Here is a 27,626-nt window from a genome sequence, read left to right as displayed (position 1 = left end):
AGCACTATCAGTAATATAAAACTTAACTTTTTCATTTGAAGTACAGTAGAATATGTTTGAGGTCAGGAAAATCATTCCAGTTCCTGGCTCTTGTACTCATGATATTTAACCTAAAAATTCTCACTTAAAATTATTCTGGCCATTAAATCAACATTGTTATATATGATATAAAGAGCAATAGCCTGAAGACTAAGTCACTTTTTCAGCTTGCTTCCTGAAGAAATCTGGGTTGGGATGGGGTGAGTGTCTGCCGCTCCAATCAGTTTGAGATTATTGAGCATCCTATATACAATAGGTATGTACATTCATACCTTGCTAAAAGGACAGTTGCCAACTCCTGATTGGTTTCCTGGAACTGGAACTGTGACTGCCCTAAGAATACTGGCTGGGTAGGACTCAGTCTTTGCACCAACCTGAGTCCTGTATCTGATGATCAAACCTTCTGTTCAGCTCTGGCCATTCCAACAGAAACATTTGAAATTCCCCTTGTTCATTGAAAGTCCATCTTTTTCCCTGGAAGAGGACATTCAGCCTTGCTGGGTAGTTCATTCTTGGCTGCATTCTAAGCTCTCTTGCCTTCTGGTATATTGTATTCCAAGCCCTATGAACTTCCAAAGTAGTTGCTGCTAAGTCCTGTGTGATCCTGACTGCAGCTCCACGATATTTGAACTGTGTCCTTCTGGCTGCTTGTAATATTTTCTCTTTGACTTGGGAGTTCTGGAACTTGGCTATAATATTCCTAGGGGATGGTTTTTTGGGATCTCTTTCTCGGGGGGATCGGTGGATTCTCTCCATTTCTATTTTGCCCTCTGCTTCTACAATATCAGAGTAATTTTCCTGTAGTGATTCTTTGAAAATGATGTCAAGGCTCTTTTCCTGATCATGACTTTCAGGTATTCCAATAATTTTTAAATTATCTTTCCTGTCTGTTTTCCATATCAGTTGTTTTTTCAATGAGATATTTCACATTTTCTTCTAATTTTTCATTTTTTTTTGGTTTTGAAGTTATTGATTCCTGATTTCTAAGTGAATTCATCAATCTCCCTGAATTCTATTCTCTGTCTGAAGGATTTGTTCTCCTCAGAGAGTTTTCTTACCTCTCTTTCCATCTGGCCAATTTTGCTTTGGAAAGCATTCTTCTCCTCAATAACTTTTTGAACTGTTTAATCCATTTGACCTAAGCTGGGTTTTTAGCATGCTGTTTTCTTCAGCATTTTTTTGGATTTCCTTGACTAAGCTGCTGACTTCATTTTCATGTTTTTCCTGCATCTCTCTCCTTTCTTTTCCCAGTTTTTCTTCTAACTCCCTCATTTGATTTTCAAAGTCTTTTTTGAGCTCTGTCATAGCCTGAGCCCAATTTCTGCTTTTCTTGGAGTCTTTAGATGCAGGAGCTTGTGCTTCCTCATCTTCAGACTGAGTATTTTGATCCTTCTTGAGCTCATTTGCAAAGTATTTCTCAATGGTCTTCCTCTTATTTCTCTGCTTGCTCATTTTCCCAGCCTAAGCCTGTTTTGGGGGTGCTTCCTCAGTTTTTGGGACACTCCCACAAGGGTCTCAGTATGTGAGGCTCTGTCCTCCCTCCTGGTCTGTGAATGACCATATGCGCCCCTCTCTGCCACTGGGCTGAGGTGGGGGGGGGGCTGCTGTTCTATGGGGAGGCCTAGACTGCAATCAGGATCTGAATTTGGTCTGAGCCCCAGAGTCCTGTTCCAGGGGCAGAGGACAGAGCTCAGCAGTCTCTCTCTCTTTACTCCCCTCCCTCAGCTCAATGGGCTCATGCCCTGGGGGCTCATGCTTACTGGCTCGCCTGCTTCTGTTCCTGGATCTGAGCTGCTGAAAGACCAAGTTGCTAGCTGTGTGCCCTGAGGGCTGGGTTTCACATGCTCGCTCTGGCAGAAGTCCCCCTGCTGTTCCCCCAATTTGTGCCCAGTGCTCCCTTGGGTGTAACTGCGGAGACTCCCCAGCTGCTGTGATCTGGGGCTCCCAGCACCCTGGGGCTGCCTCCGAGAGGCTCAAGTTCTTTCTCTCTGGTGGGCCACCCCTCTGGCAGGCCACCCCTCTGACCCCGGGGAGCAGAGCCTTTGTGCTCTTTTACAGGTTACCTTGAGTAGGAGAACTGCCTCACTGGGTCCCTCTGTGGGTTCTGTCTCTCAAAAGTTTAGTTAGAGTCCTTAGTTTATGAGTTTTATCAGAGAGTAACTAAGATGTGATCCTTTCTTGTCGCCATCTTGGCTCTACCCCCCAGGATTTTCTAAACTTGTTTTTAACATATTATTTTCTTCAGTTTTTTTGGTATATCTTTCACCAAGCTGTTTATTTGGTTTTCATGATTTTTCTGCATCACTCTCATTTCTCCTCCCATTTTTTCCTCTATCTCCCTTAATTGCTTTTCAAAGTCTTTTGAGCTCATCCATAGTCTAAGCCCATTTTATATTTCTCTTGGAGGTTTTGGATACGGAAGCTTCGATTTTGTCATCATCTGAGTATGTGTTTTGATCTTCCATGGGACTAAAGTAATTATCTATGGTTAGATTCTTCTTTTTCTGTTTACTTATTTCCTCAGCCCAAGACAGCACTTCCAAGGCTTTGGGGTTTTTTTCATTTTTGGGAGGGGACACCCCACTGGAACCTTTATTCCTCCCAGGTCTTATGCTCTCTTGTCTGTGCTTTGATATGTAGATGGCCCCCATACTTCTCTCTGTCCTGGAGCTATGAGGAGGATCCTGCTATCTTAGTATGGAAGCCCAAACTACAACCTGGATCTGAGTATAGGCAAACAACAGAGTCCTACCGCAAGGGAGAGTAGAGAAATCTCTGAAGTATTCCCTGACCCCTTACTGTCTCTGGGGGTGCAGGTTGTTTTCTTCTGATTCTTGCTGCAGATTCTGCGACCTGTGCTCCCTCACTCCACATTCATTCTGGTGTAGCAGAGTTCTCTCACCATCCCTCCAAACTGTTTCCAGTGATCTCTGGGCTGGGCTGGGCTGGGCTGCACTGCACTGCGGCCAAGGCTTTTTTTCCCAGGCCCCGGTCCTGGTGAAACATACCTTTCCTGCAATAGTTCTAAGTTATCTTGGACTGGGAAAATGTATCACTCAGTATTTCTGTGGGTTCTGCCCCCAGAGTCATCATTTGTTGGTTTTTTGGAGTTTGGTGGAGAAGGAGTTCCTGGGAAATGCTGCCTTCATGCTGCCATCTTGGCTCCGCTCCCTACAACTAGTATTTCTGAGAAAGGACTCATTTCTAAAATATACAGAGAACTGAGTCAAATTTTCAAAAAAAATGTATTCCCCAATTGACAAATGGTCAAAGGATATGCAAAGGCAATTTACAGATGAGAAAACCAAAGCAATCCAGAGTCATATGAAAATTGCTCAAAATCACTACTTATTAGAGAAATGTAAATTAAAGTATCTCTGAGGTACCACCTCACACCTCTCAGGCTGGTCAATATGACCAGAAAGGACAGTGATCAATGTTGGAAGGGATGTGGGAAATCTGGGACACTAATACATTGTTGGCGGAGCTGTGAATTCATCCAACCTTTCTGGAGAGAAATTTGGAACTACACCCAAATAGCAACAAAAATGTGCATACCCTTTGATCCAGCAATACCACTACTAGGTCTATACCCTAAAGAGATGATGAAAAAGAGTAAAAAATCTCTTGTACAAAAATATTCATAGCAGCTGTGTTTGTGGTGGCAAAGAATTGGAAATTAAGTGAATGTCTTTCAATTGGAGAATGGCCTAACAAGCTATTGCATATGTATGTGATGGAGCACTATTGCTCTATTAGAAACCAGGAAGGATGAGAATTCAGGGAAGCCTGGAGGGATTTGCATGAGCTGATGCTGAGTGAGATGAACAGAACAGAAAACATTGTACACCTTAATAGCAACATGGGGGTGATGATCAAACCTGATGGACTTGTTTATCCCTTCAGTGCAACAACCAGGGACAATTTTGAGCTATCTGCAGTGGAGAATACCATCAGTATCAGAAAAAGAATTATGGACTTTGAACAAAGTCCAAAGACTATTACCATCAAAGTAGGGGGGAAAAAGCATTATATTATAATGTAATTTTACTATCTCATACTTTGTTTCTTCCTTAAGGATATGATTTCTCTGTCATCACATTCAACTGAAATCAATGTATAACATGGAATCAATGTAAACACTAAAAGAATGCCTTCTGTGGGGGGTGGGGGGAGGGAAGCAAGAATGGGGGAATAATTGTAAAACTCAAAAAACTCAAAATAAAATCTTTCTAGGAAAAAAATTGTTAGTCAATAAAATCCATTAAAGAAAGAAATCAGAGTTGAATGTTATTATATAATAATTATTTTATTATCATTATAGTTGGTATAATATATATTATTACTGGATTATATATAGATTATTATAATTCACATATATAAATATAAATTATTACTGAATTTTAAAAATTTCTTACAAAATATATAATTACTGGATTTTTAAGTATTCTTACAAAAAGTCCTACTTCCACATTTTCAGTTGCTTTATACTTATGGTTTTGTTGCTTTTAGTTTTAATAATTAAAGGTAGAATTAAATTTTATATTTTATAATTAAACAGTTTAATGAAAGTATAGATTTGGAGCTTTAAGGGAAAAAAGTTATCCAAACTACTATTATAAACACTTAATGTATATATTAATTATTTAGTATTAACTAAAATAGTACATCAAATGACCAGGAGTCTTCACAACAGCCTTCTAGATCTTGTTGAAAGGGATTCTAAGGATGAAAAATTTTGGAAACCATTGATCTGGAACCATGGTTCACTGCACTGTTCAGTGTTATTGCAGGATTAACTATTCTTCTGGTCCTGCTCATTTCTCTCTATACCTCTTTAGACTACTCTTCCCAGGTTTCTCTGAAACTGTGCCTTTCATCATTTCTTCTGGCATAATAATATTCCATTATATTCTTAGACCATCATTTGTTCATTCATTTTCCCAATATCATCACCACCCTTGTGTGTAGTTCTTTTCAGTCCCCCAAACAGCAACTGTATTTTTGTATTGTGGATATGGATTGTTTCCTTGCTGATCTCTTTTGTTTGTAAGTCTACAAGTAGTTTAGTACTAGGGTATATGGCTGAGGGACCTTGGCAGTAGAGTTCCAAATTGTATTACAAAATTATATTCATTTTAATGCTACGAGAATCTTTATTTCAAAGGTGTTTCTTATACAAAACAGGATGTCTTCTGCTTTCTGATGCATTCTGCTACCCTCCTGTTTTGATGGGTGAAATCATCCCACTAACATTTATTTTTGACAGTTATCTTCATCATATTCTCTAATATCCTTTCTTCTTTGCACATCCTGCATCACTAGGAAGACATAGGTCAGAGAATGATCAACACTAGTAATATATAATTGAAATGGCATGATTCCTACTCAAACCACCTTTTCCATCCATCTTGGTCCCAGATGATTGATTATATAACACTCTCTTAACAGTCTTTTATATTTTTAAATTCCTCTATTTGTTAGTCAGAATTTCTATTATTGGAGTTGTGAAAGGATCCATCTATTCTGGATGACAATTTGGAACAGTACCCAAAGATCAATAAAACTGTGCATCCCCTTTGACCCAGCATTATTGCTACTTGATCTATATACCAGATATCAACTAAAGAAGAGATGGCCCCATATGTACAAAAACATTTATAGGAGATCTTTGTGTATTTGCAAAAAAAAAAAAATAGAAGTTGAGGAAATTTTATCCATCAATTAGGGAATTGCTGAACAAGTTGTAGCATGATTGTGAAATACTGTTGTGCTCTAAGATGATGGTTTCAGAAAACCCAGGAAAAAACATCTGAACTGATATAAAGTGAACAGAACCAGAATACTGTATGTAGTAATAGCAATATTGTAATGGATGGCTAATTAATTTAAGGAATTATGAAATGGGGGGGCAGAAATTCCTGGTTCTTTGGATACTCTCAGGAAAGGTTACAATGATATTGGGGAATCCTGCTTCAATCATACTTTAATAAGGCACAAAGGACAAAGAACAGGGAAAGCACAGAGGTAAAAGGCACAAAGTGGAGACAGATGGCATGGGGATGAGGATGGGGTAGTAGAGGATCCAGGAAAGTCACAGAGAAATTGTGGAGTGGTGTATCAAACATTATGTCAAAGTGACCAAAAAAATTCATTTTTATCCAAAATACATAATGGAGGACACCATTGTGAGCCAAAAGTCATTGCTAATAAATGCATCCTGAAAGAGGAGTGCTAGCTTTAAAAAAAAACTTACAATAATGAATAATCCCATGAAAAACTCATTCCAAAGCACCAATAGTAAACAAAAAAACATCTTAAAATCATTTTTCAATTTCCTATCATGCCTTCAAAATCGATGAAATGACAAAAAAGGAATCCATTATTTGATTATTATTCATTCTTAAATTCAAACATGAACTAAACTAAGCACCTTAAAAGATTACACATGAAACAAGTGCTAATATAGAGAAGTGGATTTTCTTTTGAGTAATTAAAAAATTCAATTTGGCATTTTTTAAAACCATCCTCATTCCTTCTGAACTTTTCTCCTGTTCTATTGCATGTTTGGTGTGAGAGCTTGCTGAGCACTTTTGAGAATATTCACTTTCACATAATTCTCACCTGTGTCTTCAAGATGCTGTAGCAATGACCATATGTCAGTAAATTCACTTTTTCAGACAAATTAAACTAGGTAAAGGGTAACTGACTGGTTTCAAACCCATCAGTGAGGTAGAGGAATGTCTACACTAAACACATGAAGAGTTCCCCAGCAGACAGGGCTGATGAGAACGATTTGTTCTAAAGGTCATGAAGTGACTGAAACAGGTGCTGTGAAGTGATTAGAGCTTCATCAGACACAGAAGACCATACATTGCCTCTAAGATGATCATCACTAGTCCTGACTTTTGCTTTTCCACTGGACTTTCATGAATCTGAAAGAATGAGGCAGGCTTTGTGTAACTCCAACTCACAAGTCCAATTCACTTACAATTTATAACCCTGTGATATTGGTCCTCTTCAAAAATGAAGGATGGACATTTTTAAAAATTCATCAATTTCCTTTCCTTTCTTTTTCTTTTTTTTGGAGTAGGGGAAGCACAATCCTAATTTTCATCTCCTTCACTGCCATCCTCTCCTATTCAGAATTGGAAAAAAAAATGAAAAGCAAACATAATAAATTCCTACACTGTTCATGGGCCAAAAAATACTTTTATCTATATCTCATTTTCATTAAAGAGACAGGTAGACCAGATCTTGATAAATTCTTTGCACTAGTGGTTGGTTATTACAATAATCTCTGAGTGGTGATATCTTTCAATTGGTCTTTACAATATTGTTATTATCAATTAGTCCCATATTCTACTCACTATACACCCCATTACTTCATAACTCCTTCCAAATTTCACTGATATTGCCAGTGTTTCATGGCTTGTGTTTCATTTTAGTCACATAGCAAAATTTTTCAGCCATATTGTTAGGTCAATGCCCTATTTTAAGGCAACACACCTTAATTTCCAGTCCTTTGCCATAATAAAGGGAATTATAATTTTGTACACTTGTCATTTTCTTTAAGAGAAAATGTCATCTAATGGTATCACTGACTTAAAGGGTATATACAATTTAGTGACATTTTCAGTTTTACCAACAGTAAATTAATGTGTGCTTATTTTCCCAGGCCTTTCAACCAGGTTATTTTCTTTCCCAAAGGTTATTTTCCTATATTTGTCAACCGTATGGGAGCAAGGTAGAACTTGAGAATTGATTTTAGCTGCATTTATCTAATTATTAGTGACTTGGACCTTTTTTCTTATTTAAATTATATTTCAAACAAATGTTTTCTATCTCTCAGACCTGATCTCTCTTAAAAAGAAAGGGGGAAAAAACCAAAATTTTTGTACCAAATATCTAATACAAAAAATAAATGTCCCCAATATTTATCATTTTCTTATTACTTATAATAATCTTAGAATTTTTCTAATTAATTTATTAGCAATTATAAATGTAGAAGATATTTGATTATATTATATTATTGATATGACTATTTAGTTTGTATTTCTTTCTCCGAAAATTGCTTAGTCATACTTTTGGACATTATTTTAGAATGCCCATTCTTTATATACTGAATACAATTTGTATTGTTCTTTACAGAATGTGAATATTAAACCTTTATTAAGGAGATTTTCTGCAAAGTTTTTTTCCAGTTAGTAACTCCATTTTCATTTGAGATTTAATAGATTTTTTTTTTTTGCAAGGCAATGGGGTTAAGTGGCTTGTCCAAGGCCACACAGCTAGGTAATTGTTAAGTGTCTGAGGCCGAATTTGAACTCAGGTACTCCTGACTCCAGGGCCGGTGCTCTATTCACTGCACCCCCTAGCTGCCCCTAATGGATTTTTTTTTAATGCAATAAGAATGACCCAATTTATTTTCTGGCATCTTTTCTTTCCCTTGTTGGGTGGTGAACTCATCCCCTATACAAAACTATAATATATAGCTTCATGGTTCTTCCATTATATTTGAGGGGACTGTTGATATCCACATCATTTGTCCTCTGAAATCATTTTGTTATACTATGAGATGTGTCTATACCTAGTTTCTTCCAGATTGCTCTTCAATTTTTCTAGTATTTTGCAGTGATTAATAAATTCTTGCCTTATAGTTACAGTCTTTAAATCTACTGACTCCAGGGTTATTATACTCACTTTTGAAGTATTATTTTGTGAGTATACTTTGATCCTAAAAGTGACTAAAATGTCCACATATTTTAATCCACTAACTCTACAATGAGTTTTAGAGCCCATGAAATAAACAATAAAGCTTTTCCATTGTAATTTAATAATTCTTGACAAGCTTTTTACAAATTTTGTCTCATTTATTCTTCTTATGAACCCCTAGGAGGAAGTTGCTATTTTAAAATCCATTCCATGGAGGAGGAAAATCAAGCAGGAATAGGTGAAGGTCACATAACTAGTAAGTATTAGAGACTGATTTGTGCTCATATCTTGTGGCTACAGGCATAGCAAACTATCCTCTATGCCACTTTGTTGATTAAAGAAATCATTGTATATACAAGACTATTTATACCATGATACTTAGTGTCACCAAAAGAACATGAAACAGAGCAAGCATTAGTTAGTAAACATTTAAAGAAATTATGGCATATGAATGTTATAGAGGATTATGAAAGATTAATGACAAACATTAGGATTTCAAAGAAAAATTCATTATACTTATAGAACTTTTTCAACAGTGTAAAACATGGAATATGTAACAAAGTCTAAACTGCAGCACGAGATCTTCCCTAATAACTTGGATCCATAAGTTTTATCTCCAGAATGATTTCTCTAATATATAACAAAAAATGAATTCTACATATAGATCCTGACATAAAAAAAAGAAATTGCTTCTAAGAGCTTTCCCATATGAAGGTTCTGATGTCTAGTCATCTACATCTCCCAGAAAAAAAATCATGTCTCCATTGAACAAATTTGTACAGCTCCTCTCCACTAAGAATCATCTGTTGTAAAGTAAGAACTAATTTCTGATTGCAGGCCTTCCTCCAATTGAGTCCATTTAGAACATCTCTCCAGAATGAACTTTCTGATCACCAATAAGCTCTATCCTCCATTTGAATGCCTTTCCTCATTCATTACAGTGATGAAATTTCTATCTAAAAATTTTCTGATGGAAAGTATAGAATGAATGTTACTCGAAGGCTTTTTCACTTTGATTATATTCTTAAGATTCCTCTGCAGTGTGAATTTTATGATAATGAGCAAGAGACCCTCTAAATGAAAATCTTTCCACACTGACTATATTCATAAGATTTTTTTCACTGGTGTGACTTCTCTGATGTGCAGCAAGACTGGAATTCTGTCTGAAAGTCTTTCCACTTTGATTACATTCTTTCGGTTTCTCTCCAGTGTGGATTCTCACATGGTTAACAAATTGGTCCCTATCTACGTAGGCCTTTCCACATTGACTGCAATCTTAAATTTTCTCTCCAGTGTGGATTCGCTGATGAAGATAAAGACTAGAGCTCTGTCTAAAAGTCCGTCCACATTGAGTACATTTATAAGGTTTTTCTCCAGTGTGGATTCTCTGATGTTCATTAATACTAGATCTTGTTCTGAATGTTTTTACACACTGATTACATTCATAAGGTTTCTCTCCAGTGTGGATTCTCTGATGTGTTAAAAGATGGGCTTTCTGAGTGAAAGCCTTTCCACACTGATTACATTTATATGGTTTCTCCCCAGTATGAATTCTCTGATGGACAGCAAGACTGGAGTTGTGTCGGAAAGCCTTTCCACATTGGTTACATTTATAAGGTTTCTCTCCAGTGTGGATTCTCAAATGATTCGCAAGATGGGTTTTATCTGCTAAAGCCTTTCCACATTGATTACATTTATAAGGTTTTTCTCCAGTGTGGATTCTTAGATGATTAGCCAGTGTAGACTTTTTGGTGAAAGTCTTTCCACATTGACTGCATTCATAAATTTTCTCTCCAGTGTGGATTCTCTGATGTACAGCAAGATTGGAGTTTTCTCGGAAAGCTTTTCCACATTGACTACATTCATAAGGTTTCTCTCCGGTGTGGATTCTCTGATGTTTAAAAAGACCAGCATACTGTGTGAAAGTTTTTTCACATTGATTACATTTATAAGGTTTCTCTCCAGTGTGTATTCTTTGATGTATAGTAAGACTGGAGTTTTCTCGGAAAGCCTTCCCACATTTATTACATTCATAAGGTTTCTCTCCAGTGTGAATTCTCTGATGTTGAGTCAGTTTGGAATTCTGTGTAAATGACTTTCCACAGTGATTACATTTATAAGGTCTTACTGCAGTGTGAATTTTATGCTGGTCAATGATCTTTGAGTTCTGGCTGAAGGCCTTCCCATCTTCATTACATATATAAAGCATTTCTCTAGCATAGCTCTTCTTATGTCGAATGAGATCAAAAGTCATCTCCCGCTGTAAATCTTGATACATTTGCACTTGAGGAGACTTCCCATAAGATTGAATAAGCTTAGTTTTATGAGTAAAGCATTCCCTATCTTCACTATACTGAAAACAGTCATTCTCTGAAGTCATTTTCTTAAACCGAATTGGGCCTGAACATTGTCTAAAACTCTTTGCAACTTTCTCAAATTCACTGTTACCATTTTGATTTTTCTCTATCTTGATATCAGAGTCACAAATTTCTTGCAAATTGAAGTTGCTCATGAATGTTTGATGGTAAGATTCTTCCAAAGAGATGTTCAGTGTCTCTGCATTGGAAGGAAACAAATATAAGGTGATGATTAAAAAGGCTCAAGATATAGGTTTCTGAGTAATTTATTTTATTAAGAAAGGTAACAGGTTATTTAAAAAGGATGGTTATTTGGTTGTCTCTTAGTCCAAAAGCCCTTAATGGCAGTGGTTTCACATTTTATATGCCCTTCAAAGAGGAGGTGTTCCTAAAGGATGCCTAATCACTTCTAATTAGTTAATGAAATAAGAGATGGGCTACCCTGGGGTATATGTCTTAAGTCATTCAAATCTTAGTCAAAGAGACATCAATTTCCATTTCACCTATCTTGATAACATTTTCTCAGGACCTATCAGAGCAAACCCATTAGAATTTATTGACCTGGGCAAATCTTAAAAGGAGATTTCCCCAACTGGTTGATTTTGAATGAGCAAATAGAAATGGGAAAAAATCTTGGTCCTAATACAATAATTACTTATTAAATAAAAAAAAAGAAAAAATATTCATTTCTCAAACTAGTTACATTCAAAACATATCCACATACTCTTTTTTTTTTTTGGAAGGCAAATGGGGTTAAGTGGCTTGCCCAAGGCCACACAGCTAGGTAATTATTAAGTGTCTGAGACCGGATTTGAACCCTCGTCCTCCTGAATCCAGGGCCGGTGTTTTATCCACTGCATCACCTAGCCATCCCCATATCCACATACTCTTTCCCAGCATTGGTACTTTTTTTTAAAGGTTTTTGCAAGGCAATGGGGTTAAGTGGCTTGCCCAAGGCCACACAGCTAGGTGATTATAAAGTGTCTGGGGGCAGATTTGAACTCAGGTACTCCTGATTCCAGTGCTCTATCCACTGCGCCACCTAGCTGCCCCTCTTTCCCCAACATTAGAAGAAAGTATACTGATTTATATTCTACTTCCCCAGTCAAAAAGAATTTTCAAACTTAATGGGTAGAGTCAATCAATTGAAAATGGCATTAGTTCACACCTGTAGCATATTTTAAGGACAACCTCACAAACAATAACATTGGATTCTCTATTACACAACAGAGCTTACAAAAAACCTATGACACAAGCAAGGTAGAATTCTCTTTATACTTTACAACTCAACTGTGAGCTCAGTTTAGTAAAATCACACATGACAAACATCACTGTAGATAAGACTCAAACTATGAGATTGAATGTGCTCTTCCCAGCACTAAAATGGCCTTTCTCTAAGTCATTCAAAGACTTCATCTTGATTATTCTTTTTAATTTGTTTTATTCAGATAAACTTTCTGCTTTTCTCTATTGATTAGTTTTGATGCAATATCAATTGGTCATCCTGTGTAAATTTCCAATGCCGAGATGAAAAACAGGCCTATGCCTTTTACCTATTATATATTGATAGGGCTTCTAGGTGGCACCGTGGATAGAACACTGGTCTTAGAGTCAAGAGGATGGGAGTCCAAATCCAGGTTCAGACACTTGACACTTATAAACTATATGATCTTGGGCAAGTCACTTCATCCTGATTGCCTCACATCCTAGGGCCATCTCTAGTCCTGATTTATATCTGGTCATTGGACCTAGATGGCTCTGGAGGAAAAAAATGAGGCTGGTGACTTTGCATAATACCCCTCATTCAAATCCAATTCACTTGCTTGTCAGGGTATCAACTCCACCAATGTCATGATATTCTTTGGGAATGAAGGAAAACATCATCATTATAATCATCATCATCATCATCACCATCATTATATATTAATTTTCAGTGCTATGTTCAACTTTTTTATGTAGTATTCATACCATAGCTATTGTGCCATTTGCTATACATATATTAAAAATTGAAATTATTTTATTACTTATCATATCTTTGAGCATAATGAAATTTCCCTGCTAATCCCTTTTAAACTGCCAAGTATTTTTTTTTTTGGATTCACTGGAGGCATAAGATGGTTTTTACACATGACTTTGTAAAGGATAGGCATTATTCATTTATTTCTAAACTTTTATCTTTGAATGCATGTGTTTCCTAAATAAAATAAAAAAGAAAATCCAGAGCCCTTGTAATAAAATCAATTAAAAAGGAATACATTTCCCAATGTTCAAAAATATTATGACTCATTCTATATCTTCAGACCATCATCCTTCTTTCAGGAAGTAGATGATATGACTCACCATAATGGAAAGTGTGTTGCTCAAATGTCAAACAGAGAACACACACAAATCAGCTGCTCACATGGTGGTCAGAAGAGTGATACAAAGCCATTCTCAACATCTCTCCAGGTCCTTTTACAGAAGAGGAAACTGAGGCAAACAGGGTGAAGTGGCTTGCCCAGGGTCACACAGCTACTAAGTTTCTGAGGCTGGATTTGAACTCAGGAAGATGAGTCTTTTGACTCTAAGCCTAACACTATCCACTGTGCAGCCTACCTGCCCTTCCTCTCTTGATTAGCTTTAATTTATCCTAGATATAAAAGGTCTCCACATAACAGTTCGCATGCAATCCTACCATTAGATTGTGCATTGCCTGAGAATAACTGCTGTCCCTTGTTTTTCTTTCTATCTGAGGCACTCAGCACAGTTTCTATTGTTGACTTGAAGATCTAGAAAATAAAAGCTTCCTCAGCCCTTTTGGGATGCTTTCAGGAGACTTTGGTGCTCCAAAGTTCTAAATGATGAGGACTTATAGGATCACAGATTTTTCACTAGAGGGGAAGGGAAAGACCATGGGGTTCGACCTCCTAATTTCATAGATGAGAAAACAGAGGCTTAGAAGTTCAGTGACTTTCCTCAGTATTATATTGCTCAAAAACATCTGCAAAAGAATTCTAAGTCCAGGTCCTCCTGCCCCAAAACCTAGCATTCCCTTTACTACAACACAGATATTTTTTGTGATAGCAACATTCTTATTCTTGTTTTCATCTCACTCACCAGGCCGGGAGTTCACTGAGCCTTTTTGATCCAGAATCCATGTTGTTTCATTTTCCTCAAAATGGAAAATCAAATCTTCTCCAAGAACTGGAATTCCTGGCCATGGGGAATAAAGAAGAGATGAGGATGCAGAGAAACTAATTTTTCTCCTTTTTAAGGAAAGAGGATATGCAAACAAGCACCACAGGATGGTTCTCTCAGGATTCCTCAAGGAGAGTACACATGCTATTTATTGCTGGAAGCCTGGGGGGGTAAGAAGGTGATCATGTGGCCAATTTGGAGCTAGAAAATCCTGTCTTCGCCCCTTTATGAAGGGGATTATTATTATTTCTATGGAAAGGCGACCACATTCCCCAACTAGAAGTTACAATCAGCAGTAGTTTAGTAGTGAGAATTGTAGAGTCAGAAAGTCTTGAGTTCAAATTCAGACTCAGACAATTAGAAGCTGTCCATCCCTAGGTAAGTCACTTTTACCTCTATTTGTCTTAGTTTCCCCAGCTCAAAGGAATATCAATAGGACCAAGCCCGAAGGCTTTGGATCAGATGAAATAATATTTAAAGTATTAACAGAGAATCTGACACATCTGTATAAATTCCTTTCCCATCATCTGTGCTGGAATTTAAAGAAAAGAATGAAGTCAGAACAAATATATACTTGCTATAATACAATGCAGGTCTTGAGCTACAAATTTATGCTCATACCCCCCAAAAATTATGCCTATTTAAAGATTTTTTTTGTAGGTCAATTGTGTCCAATTCTTCATGGCCTCATTTAGGCTTTTCTTGGCAAAGTTGCTGGAATGGCTGGCCATTTCCTACTCCAGTTTATTTTACAGATGAAGAAACTAAGGCAAATGATATTAAGTGATACAGCTACTGAATGTCTGAGGTCGATTTTGAATTCACAAAGATGATGAACTTTCCAGTCTCAGGGTCACTGTAATCACTCTACCATTAGATGATACCTTAGAGATCAAATGCATCTTAAAGTAGTTAGTGACCTTCTTGGGTGGAGAGTTCCTTTCACTGCCCATCTTGAAGGAAAAGCTGCATGAATAGTTTTCAGAGATTTTCAGACAAAATTCATGTCCAAAGACTAGGATAGATAACCTCTGAGATTAGTCTGAGCATCTCCATAGCCCATTTTTGTTTTGTCACCTGAAGATACCTAAAATGGGAAAGAGACCACTTTAGGAGCAACAAAGTCCCAGTTTCCTATCATAAAATGAAAAGACTTTTTATAGAGAAAACCAGGGAACAGGATTACTTTGTTGAGAGACTGCCACTTCTGTGTTTCTAATAAGTTATAAATGCTCAAAAACTCTGCACAATGGGGAAGGAAACCACTTCTTTGATGTCAAATTCAGAGTTAACAGAGGAAGTTCTGCTTACCCAAAGAGCACAGGTTCTGGGAGTTTTCCAGCATCACTTCCTTGTACAGCTCTTTCTGACAATGGTCCAAGAGGCGCCACTCCTCCTGGGTGAAGTCCACAGCCACATCCTTGAATGTCAGTGAATCCTAGCCATCAAAATTCACAAGATTTAAAGCTGAAAGAGACTTCAGAGTTGATCTAGTCTGACCCTCATCAATGAACAGGAGAAAACTGAAGCACAGAGAAGGGATTTCCTAAAGGTCAGATTTCCTAAATTTAAAAACTATAGTTAGTAAGAGTTCAATGGAATACTGAAACTAAGTGTTTAAAACTATCTTCATCTTCCTATGAAATGTTTCTCCCTTTGGAATCAGGGAGAAAATATGTTTTTGTCAATGAGGTATGAGAATCTGTAGAGAATCTGTAGAAAAAGAGAAGATATGAAATTCCTTTGTCATCAAAACTCTCATAAGGATATGTTAAGAAAATTTTATGAAGAGTTTGTGAGGAGCTGGCAAGTATCGTGGATTCTGGGGGTAACATTGCCTGTGATAACTGAAGAAAAAGCAAAAGAAAAGGAATAATCTTCCTAAAAATCTTAAATATTATAAAAAGAGAGAGAGAAAATGAATAATCTGAACTCTCCTAAGTAATGTGTGACTATGATGAGTCAATTTATGGTTATATTGAGGGCTTGGGGTAATCCTGAATTGAGACTTGTCAAAGCCAAAGTGTCTTATGTCTTTGTTTTATGATTGCTTTCAATTCTTAATAATGGCACATTTTATTAATTTTCATATTTCATTATATAGAAATGAGTATGATGAATAAAGGAGGGTGCCTTCATTTTTTAAAAATGTAGTATTTCATTATGTGGGATTGGAAACTGGGTTAATTCATGAGAAAGGAATTATCAGTTAATGAGAACATGCTGTTAAAAGTAAAGAACATTGGAGAGCAAAAATCAGGATAATGAGTTAGGGGGCAGACTAATGGATGAAACATAATTTGTCCGATGTGAAAATGCCTTGATATATGAGAGGAGTAGGTATTTTTCCAATCTGCTACATGTAGAACCCATGGTTAACTAATATCCTCTTATTTGATGCTCTCTCCATTCATTATCTGCCATTTCTATAAGTGTTGATTTCTTCAGAGTAACAATTCTTAATCCTGTGGATAATATTGTCTTGTCCCTTTCATCATTTTGATTTCTTCTTTAAAACATCTAATGTATACTCTGAAATCCATTTCTCCCAGAACTTCCTTTATTTCTAAATTATTTAAATTCTGATTATTTATTGATCTACTTCTATTTTTTGAGATTCCTCAAAATTTACAAGTCTTTTCACTAGGGTCTCAAGTTACAATTCTTCATTTCATGTTATCTATTCACAGAATCGATTCTCATGATAGGAAAGCAGTACTTTTCATGTCTAATTGACACTCACTCACCATAGAAGCTATTGCAAACTTCTTTCTTTTCAAACCTCCTGTATATAAGCCTTCTCCATCATAAAGTGGTGAGCTTATGTACACCCCTCAATTCTCACCTGATGCCACTACCTTGGGACTTTTCTGAAGGCCATCTCTACCATTCACCAGGAAGCTTATTATGGGACAACATCATCCTGTTCTATCTCAGCAGCTTCAGTGCTCCACCTCATCACTATTTTCTGCCTCTCCGTTTAGAGAGTGGGGCATAAACTCCAAACTTACAGTTAAGGAGAGGGTCGAGCTCAATTCTTTTCTCACCTGGTTGTACCACTAACTCCCTCCCAGCAGTTTCAATCTAGATGTCCCGCTTGACTCCCATCTGTCATCCCCTTTATCTGATCTGTTGCCAATCCCCATTTCTTTAATTTTTGCAGACTCTCTCAAATAAACTTTAGCTTTTGTCTGATGCTACAGCTACCTTAATAGAGATCCTCGTTCTTAGACTGGTGACCAGCCTCAATTCTTGCCCATCTTCCTTTTGACCAGGAGAGTGATTTTCCTATATCTCAGATCCAAACATGTCATTCCCCTACCCAATAAATTTCACTGGTCCCCATTCACCTCTGGGATCAAATACAAAGTCTTCTTACATTCAGAGCCCTTTATAAACTAGAGAATCACTTGCTTTCACTTTTCTTATACTTCTCACCACCTGCTTCATGATGCAATGATCCTGACTTCCTTGACTTTCCAAAAGAAAACACTCCATCTATAGATCCCATGCATTTTCTCTGGCTGTCCAAAATGACTGGAATCTTCTCCATCCTGGCTTCCTTCAAGCCTTGACTAACATTCTTCCACCTTCTACATGACACCTTTCCCAAACTTTCTTAATTCCAATGCTTTCCTTCTTTTAACTGCGGACTATTTCTCCAGCCTATGGCTTGTTTTTACATATTTGTCTGCTTGGTGTCTCCCCCATTGCATTGTGAGCTCCTTGATGACAGAAATCATTTGACTCTTTGATTCAAAACTTCTTTATGTGATCTTCTGGTATTTTCTTTCCTCCATTTTCCAACAAAGTGCTGGAATTTTGCCAAAGAAGACTCTCTTTACATGGATATTTGTTGCTACTCAGTCCTTTTTTCTCAAACAATTGGCCTCTCAATCATCTCCACCTTCTCTCAAATTCTCAGCCCCTCTCTTTTAGTGGTCCTTTTCCTTCAAACCTTTATGACTCCCTTATCCTCAGAGAAACCTTTAAGAGACTCTGGCTATCCTTTGAACTATTATTCTAACTCACATCATTTTCTTAGCCAATCTAGGGCCTTTTCTCATTCACCTGTGTGATTTTCCTCTCTAGTTTTATTCCAGTTGTCTGCCCATACCTTTAAAGGTTCCCCAGAGGACCCATCAATTTTATCACAGCCCTAAAGTGAGTCTATTCTTCTAGGCTGGTCCTAGGCTCTGGACTCCATTCACTCTACAATCTCTCATCTCTATGAGATGACTTTCAGATCTCTATAGTCATCTCAGTACCTCTGCTGGCTTCTATAACAACACCAATTTTTTACTTTTAGGAAATTTACATTTTAATTTCTGAAAGACAACTTAAAATTAACATGCTTAATCAAGGGTACTTAATTTTCCAACTCTCTGTCCTTTGCCTCCAGCAAACTTCCCTCTTTCTGTAGAAGACAATGGCATTTTTCCATTCCCTTGCCTTCAGACAGTTGCCATCATCATGCAATTCTGTCCTCTACCCAAATATCCAGTCTGTTGTCAAGTCTTGACTTTTCTACCTTCCACAAATCTCTCAAATCTGAGCCCTCCTCTCCACTCACATAGCAACCATCTTCATTTGGAATCTCATCTCCTCTGCCCATAGATTGGATCCCTCTGTTCTGGGATGGACTTGATTGAAAGTGGACCCCCAGGGGTTTAGATTTTGGACTTTTCCAGGTCAATCAACATTTAAGAGCAGGTCTTAGCCAGAGCAGGAAAAGGTTTTTCAACAAGAACCAACAATGAAGAAGTAGACAATTGATCTGGCTCACATCTGGGTGCATCTTGTACTTCTGATGTTAGAAATTAAGATCGGCAAAGTGAATTGAGCCAGATTGAGACTGGACTCAGGAAGACCTGAGTTCAGATCCAAACTCAGATAATTAATTACACCAGTATGACCCTGGACAAGTCACTTAACCTGTTTCCCACAGTTTCCTTAATTGTAAAATGGGGATAGTAGCTCTGATGATCAAGTGAACTATTATTTGTAAAGCACCTACAAAACCATCTATCCCATAATATCTGTAAATGCCCATTGTCTGCTCATGCCCTCCCAATTGGTTGCAGCTCCAGACTCTTGCCCAAGGTCACACGGCTCAGCGTCTGAGGCTCCATTCAAACTGCCATCCTCCTGTCTCCAAGGCCAGTGCTCTACTCTCTGCACCATCTAGCCACCCTTAAGTGGCCACTAGATCTCACCCAGACCTTCACCTTCACCTTCACTCACCAGGAGTAGGTCTCTGGGTCGAGTAGGTGTGTCTGTGTGTGGTCTCTGGAAATACAGAATCCCTGAGTCCATTCCCTCCTCATGATGGGATCACAGGCCTGTGTGGCTACCAAACCTGGACCCGCCTGTCTACCGCCTGCGGTGCCTTATTTCACTGGGTGGGGAAGCAAGGACCCTGAGCAATCTTTCAAGAGGATGAAACAAGACTCTTGGAATTCAGAAGGCTCCACCTGCCTAGGGCCAGCCCCGCCCCCTTCAGGGGCTGCAAGAGAGCTTGGAGGAAGACCTGGGTGAGAGAGACACAGAGAAGAGAAGGGGAAGGAGAGAGAGACAGAGACAGACAGACAGTGAAGAGGAGAGAGAGAGGAGAGAGACACAGAGACGGAGATGGGGGAGGAGAGAGAGACAGGGAAGAGTAGAGAGAGGAGAGGAGAGACAGACAGACAGTGAAGAGGAGAGAGAGAGAGATAGGAGAGAGACACAGAGACGAGAAGGGCGGAGGGAGAGAGAGAGAGAGAGAGACAGTGAAGAGGAGAGGAGAGAGACACAGAGACGAGAAGGGGGGAGGGAGAGAGACAGAGAGAGAGAGAGAGGAGAGATACAAAGATGGAGAAGGGGAGGAGACAGACAGAGACAGTGAAGAGGAGAGGAGAGAGACACAGATGAGAAGAGGGAGGAGAGAGAGAGACACATACAGACAGAGGGACGGGGGGGGGGGGGGGGGGGGGGTGCGCGCTGTTAGAAGCGGGGCAGGGCCCTGCCCCGGGGTCGCGCAGCGGCGCCCCTCCGGGCTCCCCGGGCCCCGCCGTCACCGGGGCGACCTCAAAGCTCCCCAGTCCGAGGGGCCGAGGGCGGGGCGGGGGGCGGGGAGTCGGGGTTAAACAGGAGCCGGAGCGAATGGCGGAGCCCAAAGCCGGGGGGCCGGGCCGGAGCCGGGGGGGGGGGGGGGGCCGGGCCGGAGCCGGGGGGGCCGGGCCGGAGCCGGGGGGGGGCCGGGCCGGAGCCGGGGGGGGGGGCCGGGCCGGAGCCGGGGGGGGGGGGCCGGGCCGGAGCCGGGGGGGGGGGGGCCCGGGGCCCGGTCCGCGCCCGGCCGGCCGGCTGTCTCTAGAAGGCCGGGGCGGCGGCTCGGGACTCACCTGGGCCGGGGCTCGGGGGCGGCCGGGGGCCATGGCCCGGGGCTCCCGGGGGGCCGGGCCGCTCCTCTTCAGGCGGCGCGGCGCGGGGCAGGGCCGGCCTCCGAGGAGCCGCCGGGCCCCCGGCCTCCCCGCCGCCCCCCGAGGGCCGAGGCCGCCTCCGGAGCTCGGGGCCGGCGCCGCGCGGGCCGGGGCGGCCGGGCTCGGGGCGGCGCGCGGCGGGGCGGGCTGCGGCCGGGGGGCGGCGGGGAGGCCGGGGCTCGGCTCGGGCGGCCTGGCCTGGGCGGCTCCTCCGGCCTGGAGCCCCGCCCCGCCCGGCGCCCGGACTCCTCCCCGGCCGGGGCCTCCTCGGCGGGGCCGGGGCGGGCCGGGGGAGCGCCCCGCCCCGCAGCGGGAGCCGAGACCGGAGACGCGGATCCCTGTGGGTCCCGGCACGGCGGGGCCGCACTCGGCAGCGCCCGAAGGCGTCGCCTCCTGCAGCCGCGGGAGCCGAGAAGCGGCCGGAGCGGGCCGGACCCCCGCGCCGGGGCAGCCGGGCCACGAGGGGCCCCGTAAGATACAGCGGAACCGCTGCACCGAGGAGACCATGGGGGGCTGTGCTAAGTCGCCGGCCTCAGTTTCCCCCCCAGAGCCATCCGGGTCCAGGGACCCCATATGTATGCATCAGGACCCCTGAGGGAGGCAGTCAGGGCTGCGCCACATTAGAACTCGGCTCCCCCGACTCCGGGGCCCGCCCCTGGCCTGGCCCAGGCAGGCGAGGTAGATCCGGGACTAAGAAGCTTTTTCTAGAAGGTGAGATTTGAGCTGAGACTTGAAGGAAGCGGAAGGGACATCCCTGAAGGCCTCCCTTGTTTGTACCAGCTAGAAGAAAGGAGACTTCCTTAATGTTTTGACAACCAAGTCCCAGGCCTTGGTCGGCGGTGTTGGCTGCTCCCGGGCTGGCTCGGGTGGTTCCAGCACAGTCCTGGAGGGCCGAGAGACAATCATTTCTGGGCCACCAAACTGGCTCCATTTTGCTCTGCTGGACTCCGGCACGGACGACAGGCCCCCCTGCGCCAGCTGCTTCCCCTTCCTGTGTGTCTCCTTTCTTCTAGCTGTAGATGACACAGGCCCCGCTCCAGAGCTTTACAGACCCTCCCATCTGATCCTCACAATTACCTTGGGAGGTGGGTGTGTCGTCCTCACTTTATAATTAAGGAAAGTGAGGCAAGTTACTTTTCTATGGTCACATAAAACATGTATGGTGAAGCTAAACAAATTCCTACATTAGCCATGTCCAAAACCTGTGCTCTGGTCTGCAGAGTCCATCACACCTCTAGCTGTGCCGTGCTTACCTTCCCTTTTCCTAGGAAAGTCAGTACCATCCTTCTTCTCAGAAGGAGGATCTAGCCCCTGATTCATGAATTTTCTTATCCATTCTGCTAGCCTTTGCCAATAAGCCAGCAAGAATCAGACAAACAGGTTTTATTACCCTCAGAGCATATGGCACGTATGGCACACCACACCATCTCTTAAAAGGAATGTGTTAACAATTAAATGCTTCTCCTCTATCCTTGAAGAAAACCAAAATGACATCCCTATATGAGGCTCAATACAGGCTCAGAGGGTTCTACTACAGAGGTGTCATAAATAGTTCCTATGAATTTTGGGAAGGAAGATATTTAAATTGGTGCATCAAACCTTACTTTTGAGTTAATGCGGTTCTGCTTTGCTCATAGAGCACCATGCCTTCTTTGGTCCAGGAATATCATGCCAGTGTCTCACGTCTCAGAGTCAATTCTAAAGTTCTTTTTTTAAAATTTTATTTATTTAAGGGAACAGGATGAAGTGATTTGCCCAAGTTTGCACAGCTACATAATTATTAAATGTCTGAGGCTGGATTTGAACTCAGGACCAGTGCTCTATCCACTGTCACCTAACTGCCCTCCAATTCTAAACTTCTTCAGAAAGACCTTGAGAGTATCTCTGCATGGCTTCTTCTGACCTTCCTGGGAGTGTAAGTTCTCTGTGAAAAAAAAATAATCTTTTAAGCAAATGCACACTTGGTATTCAAATCTTCCTAAGACAATTCCTAAGAATCTTTCTAAGACATTTTAAATGGAAGTGATTCAGTTTCCTAGAATGGAGTGGCTATGCTGCCCAGGTTCCACCCACATACAACAATGAGGTCAGCATGATGGCTCTGTAGACCTTCAGTTTGGTAAGGCTGCCACAATTTCCCACACTTTTCTTCATAGCCCCCCAAAGACCAAAGTAATTTTGACAATACGCATCAACCTTATCATCTACATATACATTCCTGGAAATTATATTATGCACATTATCTGAGACAGAAAAGAGATGACTTTTTATTACAGAGTAAATAGATCACTAAAGGGTCTACTAACCAGGCTAAATAAGGGAGGGGAGGACATTACGGAAATTCTTGAAATTCTCCCTTTTTAGCTTTGGGACTTTTTATTAGATGATGAAATAAAACACTGAATAAAATATCTATTATGGGTTGGTAAAGTACCGTTCTAACTGAAACAAAAGGGGGAGGAACAAATGGCAAGATCCTTTGAGAGAATAACCTGATAATATATCTAGTTCCAGAGCCTAATAAACCCAACTTGTGAGAATTTTTTAAAAATCTGGAAAAAAAAAGACCAAAGTCCTTCGAGGGACCTGCAACATTTCAGGCATCATGCTACATGTGAGGGATAAAGTTACAAAAAAAATGAAATTGTCCTTATTTCAGTAAGTTTATATTCTAATAGAGGCAACAAAGACACATCAAAATAGATATAGAATAAATATAAGAATAAGTAAATAAAAAGCAATTTAGTGTGATTTAGGAGGGAGAGTTCCAATATTTGCAGACAAGTATGGTTTAATGTGGGAGATGGGATTTGAGGTGTTATTTATTTTAAATAAGTTTTTATTGATGGTTCCTCTTTTTACATCATCACAATATCCCATAGATGCCATCAACCTGTAGTAGAGCATTCCAAGCTCATAATGGTAGGATCAGCCACAGTCAAACACACTGTAATTTTTCTCAAACATAGTGATGTCATTTTTGTTCAATAATGAACAATCAACCAATCCTATAGATCCCTCTCTCTCTATTTCTCTCTCCTTTCTCAGAGACCCATTCCTTATGACAAATAACATTTTTTCAGAGAGAAAAAAAGACTATAATGTACTGAAAAAAATCTGAAAATATGTGCCCTTCCTCCTCCATCAAAACCTTGGGATGTCCTTTCATCTCTTCATTTGAATCAAACTTGTTCTTTATAAATTTGCTTCATTTACTTTAGATTTTTCAGCAGATCATTGTTTTTTGCATTTACATATTTGTAGCTGCTATGTCTATTACTCTGGAATCAATTCATATTCTTTGTATTTATCACACTTATCATTTCTTACAGCACAGTACTATTCCAAGACTTACCATATTTTGTTTTGGTTTGTGGGTTTGTTTTGGATAAGGCAATTGGGGATAAGTGACTTGCTCAAGATCAAATAGCTAGTAGTGTTAAGTGTCTGAAGCTTGATTTGAACTCAGGTCCTCCTGATTCCAGGGCTGGTGCTCTATCCCCTGAGCCGCCTAGCTGCCCACCATGTACCATATTTTTGTTTGGCTATTCTTCCATTGATGGGCATCTACATTGTTTTCAATATTTAGTTTTACAAAAAATGCTGCTATAAATATTTTAGAGCCTATCAAGATAGTTCTTATCAGTAGCTTCATTGGTTATAAACCTAGTAATGGAGCCTCTGGTTCAAAGGACATGGACATTTTTGTCACTTCATTTGCATAATTTCAAATTCCTTTTCAACAGAATTATACCACTTGACATCTTCACTGAAAATGTGTGAACGTGCCTATCTTGCCACAAACCCTCCACAACTAACTGAAAATGTTAGTCAATTTTCAGACTATGGGGGGAAACCTCTGGGTTATTTTGATTTGCATTTCTTATTGTTGGTGAGTTGAAGCATTGTTTTCATATGGTTGTGAAGAGTTTGCAACTGTTTGAGAACTATTTGCTCATACTTTTGACCATTTATATATCGAGAAATTGTTACTTGTCATATATGTATATATGTGCATATATATATATACATACACAAACACATATATATATGTATATATATGTATATTAGGTTTTTGCAAGGCAAATGGGGTTAAGTGGCTTGCTCAAGGCCACACAGCTAGGTCATTATTAAGTGTCTGAGATCAGATTTGAACTCAAGTCCTCCTGACTCCAGGGCCGGTACTCTATCCACTGTGCCACCTAGCTGTCCCATATGCATATATATATTTATAAAAACAAATGGTTATTTGTTATACGCATGTATACATATGCAAGTATTAAAAAAGATACATGTGGAGCCTGGGCCGGGAGGTGACGAGACTGAGGTGCAGCAAGGAGGCAGGGGCTCCGGCCTCTGGGTGCTAACCCCTGCCTTGGCCGCCTCCTCCTGCCTCCCATAGCTTCCTGTCTGGGCCCTCTGCCGGAGTGATGAGCGCCATCGAGGACCAGGAGATGGAGCTGGAAGCACTACGTTTTATTTACGAAGGCGATGAACTCTTCCGAGAACTAAGTCCAGTTTCATTTCAATATAGGATCAGTGAAAATGGTGACCCCAAAGCCTTCTTAATAGAAGTTTCTTGGACTGAAACATATCCACAAACAGCTCCAATCATATCTGTGAATGCCTTTTTCAACAATACCATGAAGAAGTTGATCTTGGAACTGCAATGACATATATGTTGTTTGAATATGCCAAGGACAATAAGGAACAGTTCATGGAGAAGCATCATCCTGTTAGTTCTGTGACTTCAATAAGCAATATTATTTCAGTTGAAACTCCTAGCATTGTTCCATCAAATAAGAAGAAAGATAAAAAAGAACAGCTTTCAAAATCCCAGAAACGGAAGCTGGCAGACAAGAGAGATCACAAAGGTAAACTTCCACGAGGCTGGAACTGGGTTGATGTAGTTAAGCATTTAAACAAAACTGGTTCTAAAGATGATGAATAATGAAAGAAACGATACAAGAAAAGACCATCTTTTAATGCAGTAAACTGAAATCATTTTTTTCAGTACTCTTCTATTGAAGTGGCATTTTATAACACATAAGTTTTTGTATGTTTCCTAAGTAATTAGATCACAAGTTCATGCAGAAATTTTATTGGTATTTCATTATTCTCACAAATTTGCCTTAAAGGAAGGTAAAACATGCCACCAAGAATGTTCAGTATTCTTTCAGGAGCCTGTTAAGCTTTATAAATGATCAAATAGCAAGAAGAGTAAATAATGATGTCTGTGTGTGTGTGTGTGTGTGTGTGTGCGTGCGTGTGTGCAGTGTTAATTTATACTGTTTTATTCTGGGATATGACTTTTTTAAGGGAATGTAAAGCCAATTAGAATAAAGCTGCTTATCAAGCATACCCTTTTAAGTCCTCATCTCAGTGGTGGAAGAGTGAAGTTATTTGGCAACATGGTCTATGCTAATAGGTTTGCCATTTTATGTCTTCATCTGTTCACTCCCTTGAATTACTGATGTTTAAATTGCTTCAAAGAAAGCTAGTGGTTGAATACCACTGTGATCTTTTTGTGTAGTTCACATCTGTATGTAGTTACTTTCCATGTTTTGATTTTTGCAGAACTTCTCACAAATAAATCTAAATTATATTTTTTCAATATTGATGTGTTGAGACTTTAACATGAAAAGTTTCATAATATATAAGTTAATGAAAAAATAAAACAATTCTGCCAAATGCATTGGAAAGAATTTTGTACAGATGTAATCTCTTGTATTTAAAAAAAAAGACCATACTGAATATACAGTAATGGAGTAAAAGATGCCTTAATGTCTTTTACTTTTTTATTGTTGGAGACATTAATTCTAATAAATTCCTATTTATCTGCAAAAAAAGATACGTATAAAAATAAGCAAAACCAAACGTTAAAAATATGTAGGCATATATACATCTATATTTATAATAGATACATATATATACATTTATATTAGATACCAAATTTTTATCAGAGAAATGTCCTACCAAGTACTTCTTACCTAGATGAAATACTGAGTAATTGTTCCTGAATCTCCTTTGCCAACATTCATCTATTTCTCTATTCTTTAACCAATAGCAGATGGTTTTGATGTTTATAATATAGTTTAAGACTTGTGCTATTCTTCCTTTTTTTTTCCTTTTCACTGCTTTTCATCATTTTCCTTAAGAGTCTAGATATTTTGTTTTTCAAAATGGATTTTGTTGTTATTTTTCTCAAGCTCTGTAATGTATCCTCTTGGTTATTTGATTAGTACAGAATTAAAAGTGTTTATTAATTTTGGTAGAATTGTCATTTTTATCATATTGCCATAGCCTAACCATGAGTATGGACTATTTCTCCAGCTATTTAGGTTATTCTTTATTTTTCTATTTTTTACAAAAAAAGTTTTAATTTTATTTATCATTTTTATTTTACATTTGTAATTTATTTTTCCTCTAATTTCTAAACTCTAGTCTCATGCTTGTTAATTTTATTAATCTTTTTCTATTCTTGAAGTATGATTTTAAGAATATGATTTCTACCCTAAATTCTACCTTGGTTATAACCCAGAAATTTTGGTAGTTTCATCATTATAGTTTTCTTTTGCTTGTTGCTGTTATTCTCGTTTCGGTTATGTCTTCAAGACTCCATTTAGGGTTTTCTTGGCAAAGATACTTAAGTACTTTACCATTTTCTTCTCCAGCTCATTTTTTTTTTAGATTTTTTTCAAGGCAATGGGTTAAGTGGCTTGCCCAAGGCCACACAGCTAGGTGATTATTAAGTGTCTGAGGCGGGGTTTGAATTCAGGTCCTCCTGACTCCAGGGCTGGTGCTCTATCCACTGCACCACCTAGCTGCCCCACCAGCTCATTTTCAAACGAGCCATTGAGGTAAGTAGGATTAAGTGACT

At 39.6% G+C, this 27,626-nt stretch overlaps 1 protein-coding gene and 1 pseudogene across 1 annotated transcript; one reads left to right on the top strand and one right to left on the bottom strand.

Moving 5' to 3' along the window:
- Positions 1-4,382: 4,382 nt before the first annotated feature.
- LOC141509786 (uncharacterized) lies at positions 4,383-20,140 on the bottom strand. The gene is made up of 4 exons (XM_074219578.1): positions 19,533-20,140; positions 15,600-15,726; positions 14,208-14,303; positions 4,383-11,310 (listed from the first exon to the last, which is right to left on the bottom strand). The coding sequence occupies exons 1-4, from the start codon at positions 19,602-19,604 to the stop codon at positions 10,031-10,033; spliced, it is 1,575 nt and encodes a 524-aa protein (XP_074075679.1). The 5' UTR covers positions 19,605-20,140; the 3' UTR covers positions 4,383-10,030.
- Positions 20,141-20,945: 805 nt separating this feature from the next.
- Positions 20,946-26,878, top strand: LOC141509760 (RWD domain-containing protein 4 pseudogene; annotated as a pseudogene).
- Positions 26,879-27,626: the final 748 nt, after the last annotated feature.

The sequence above is a fragment of the Macrotis lagotis genome, chromosome 1 (genome assembly GCF_037893015.1).
Source record: "Macrotis lagotis isolate mMagLag1 chromosome 1, bilby.v1.9.chrom.fasta, whole genome shotgun sequence".
Classification (NCBI taxonomy): Eukaryota; Metazoa; Chordata; class Mammalia; order Peramelemorphia; family Peramelidae; genus Macrotis; species Macrotis lagotis.
This window is presented reverse-complemented; position numbering and strand designations above follow the sequence as displayed.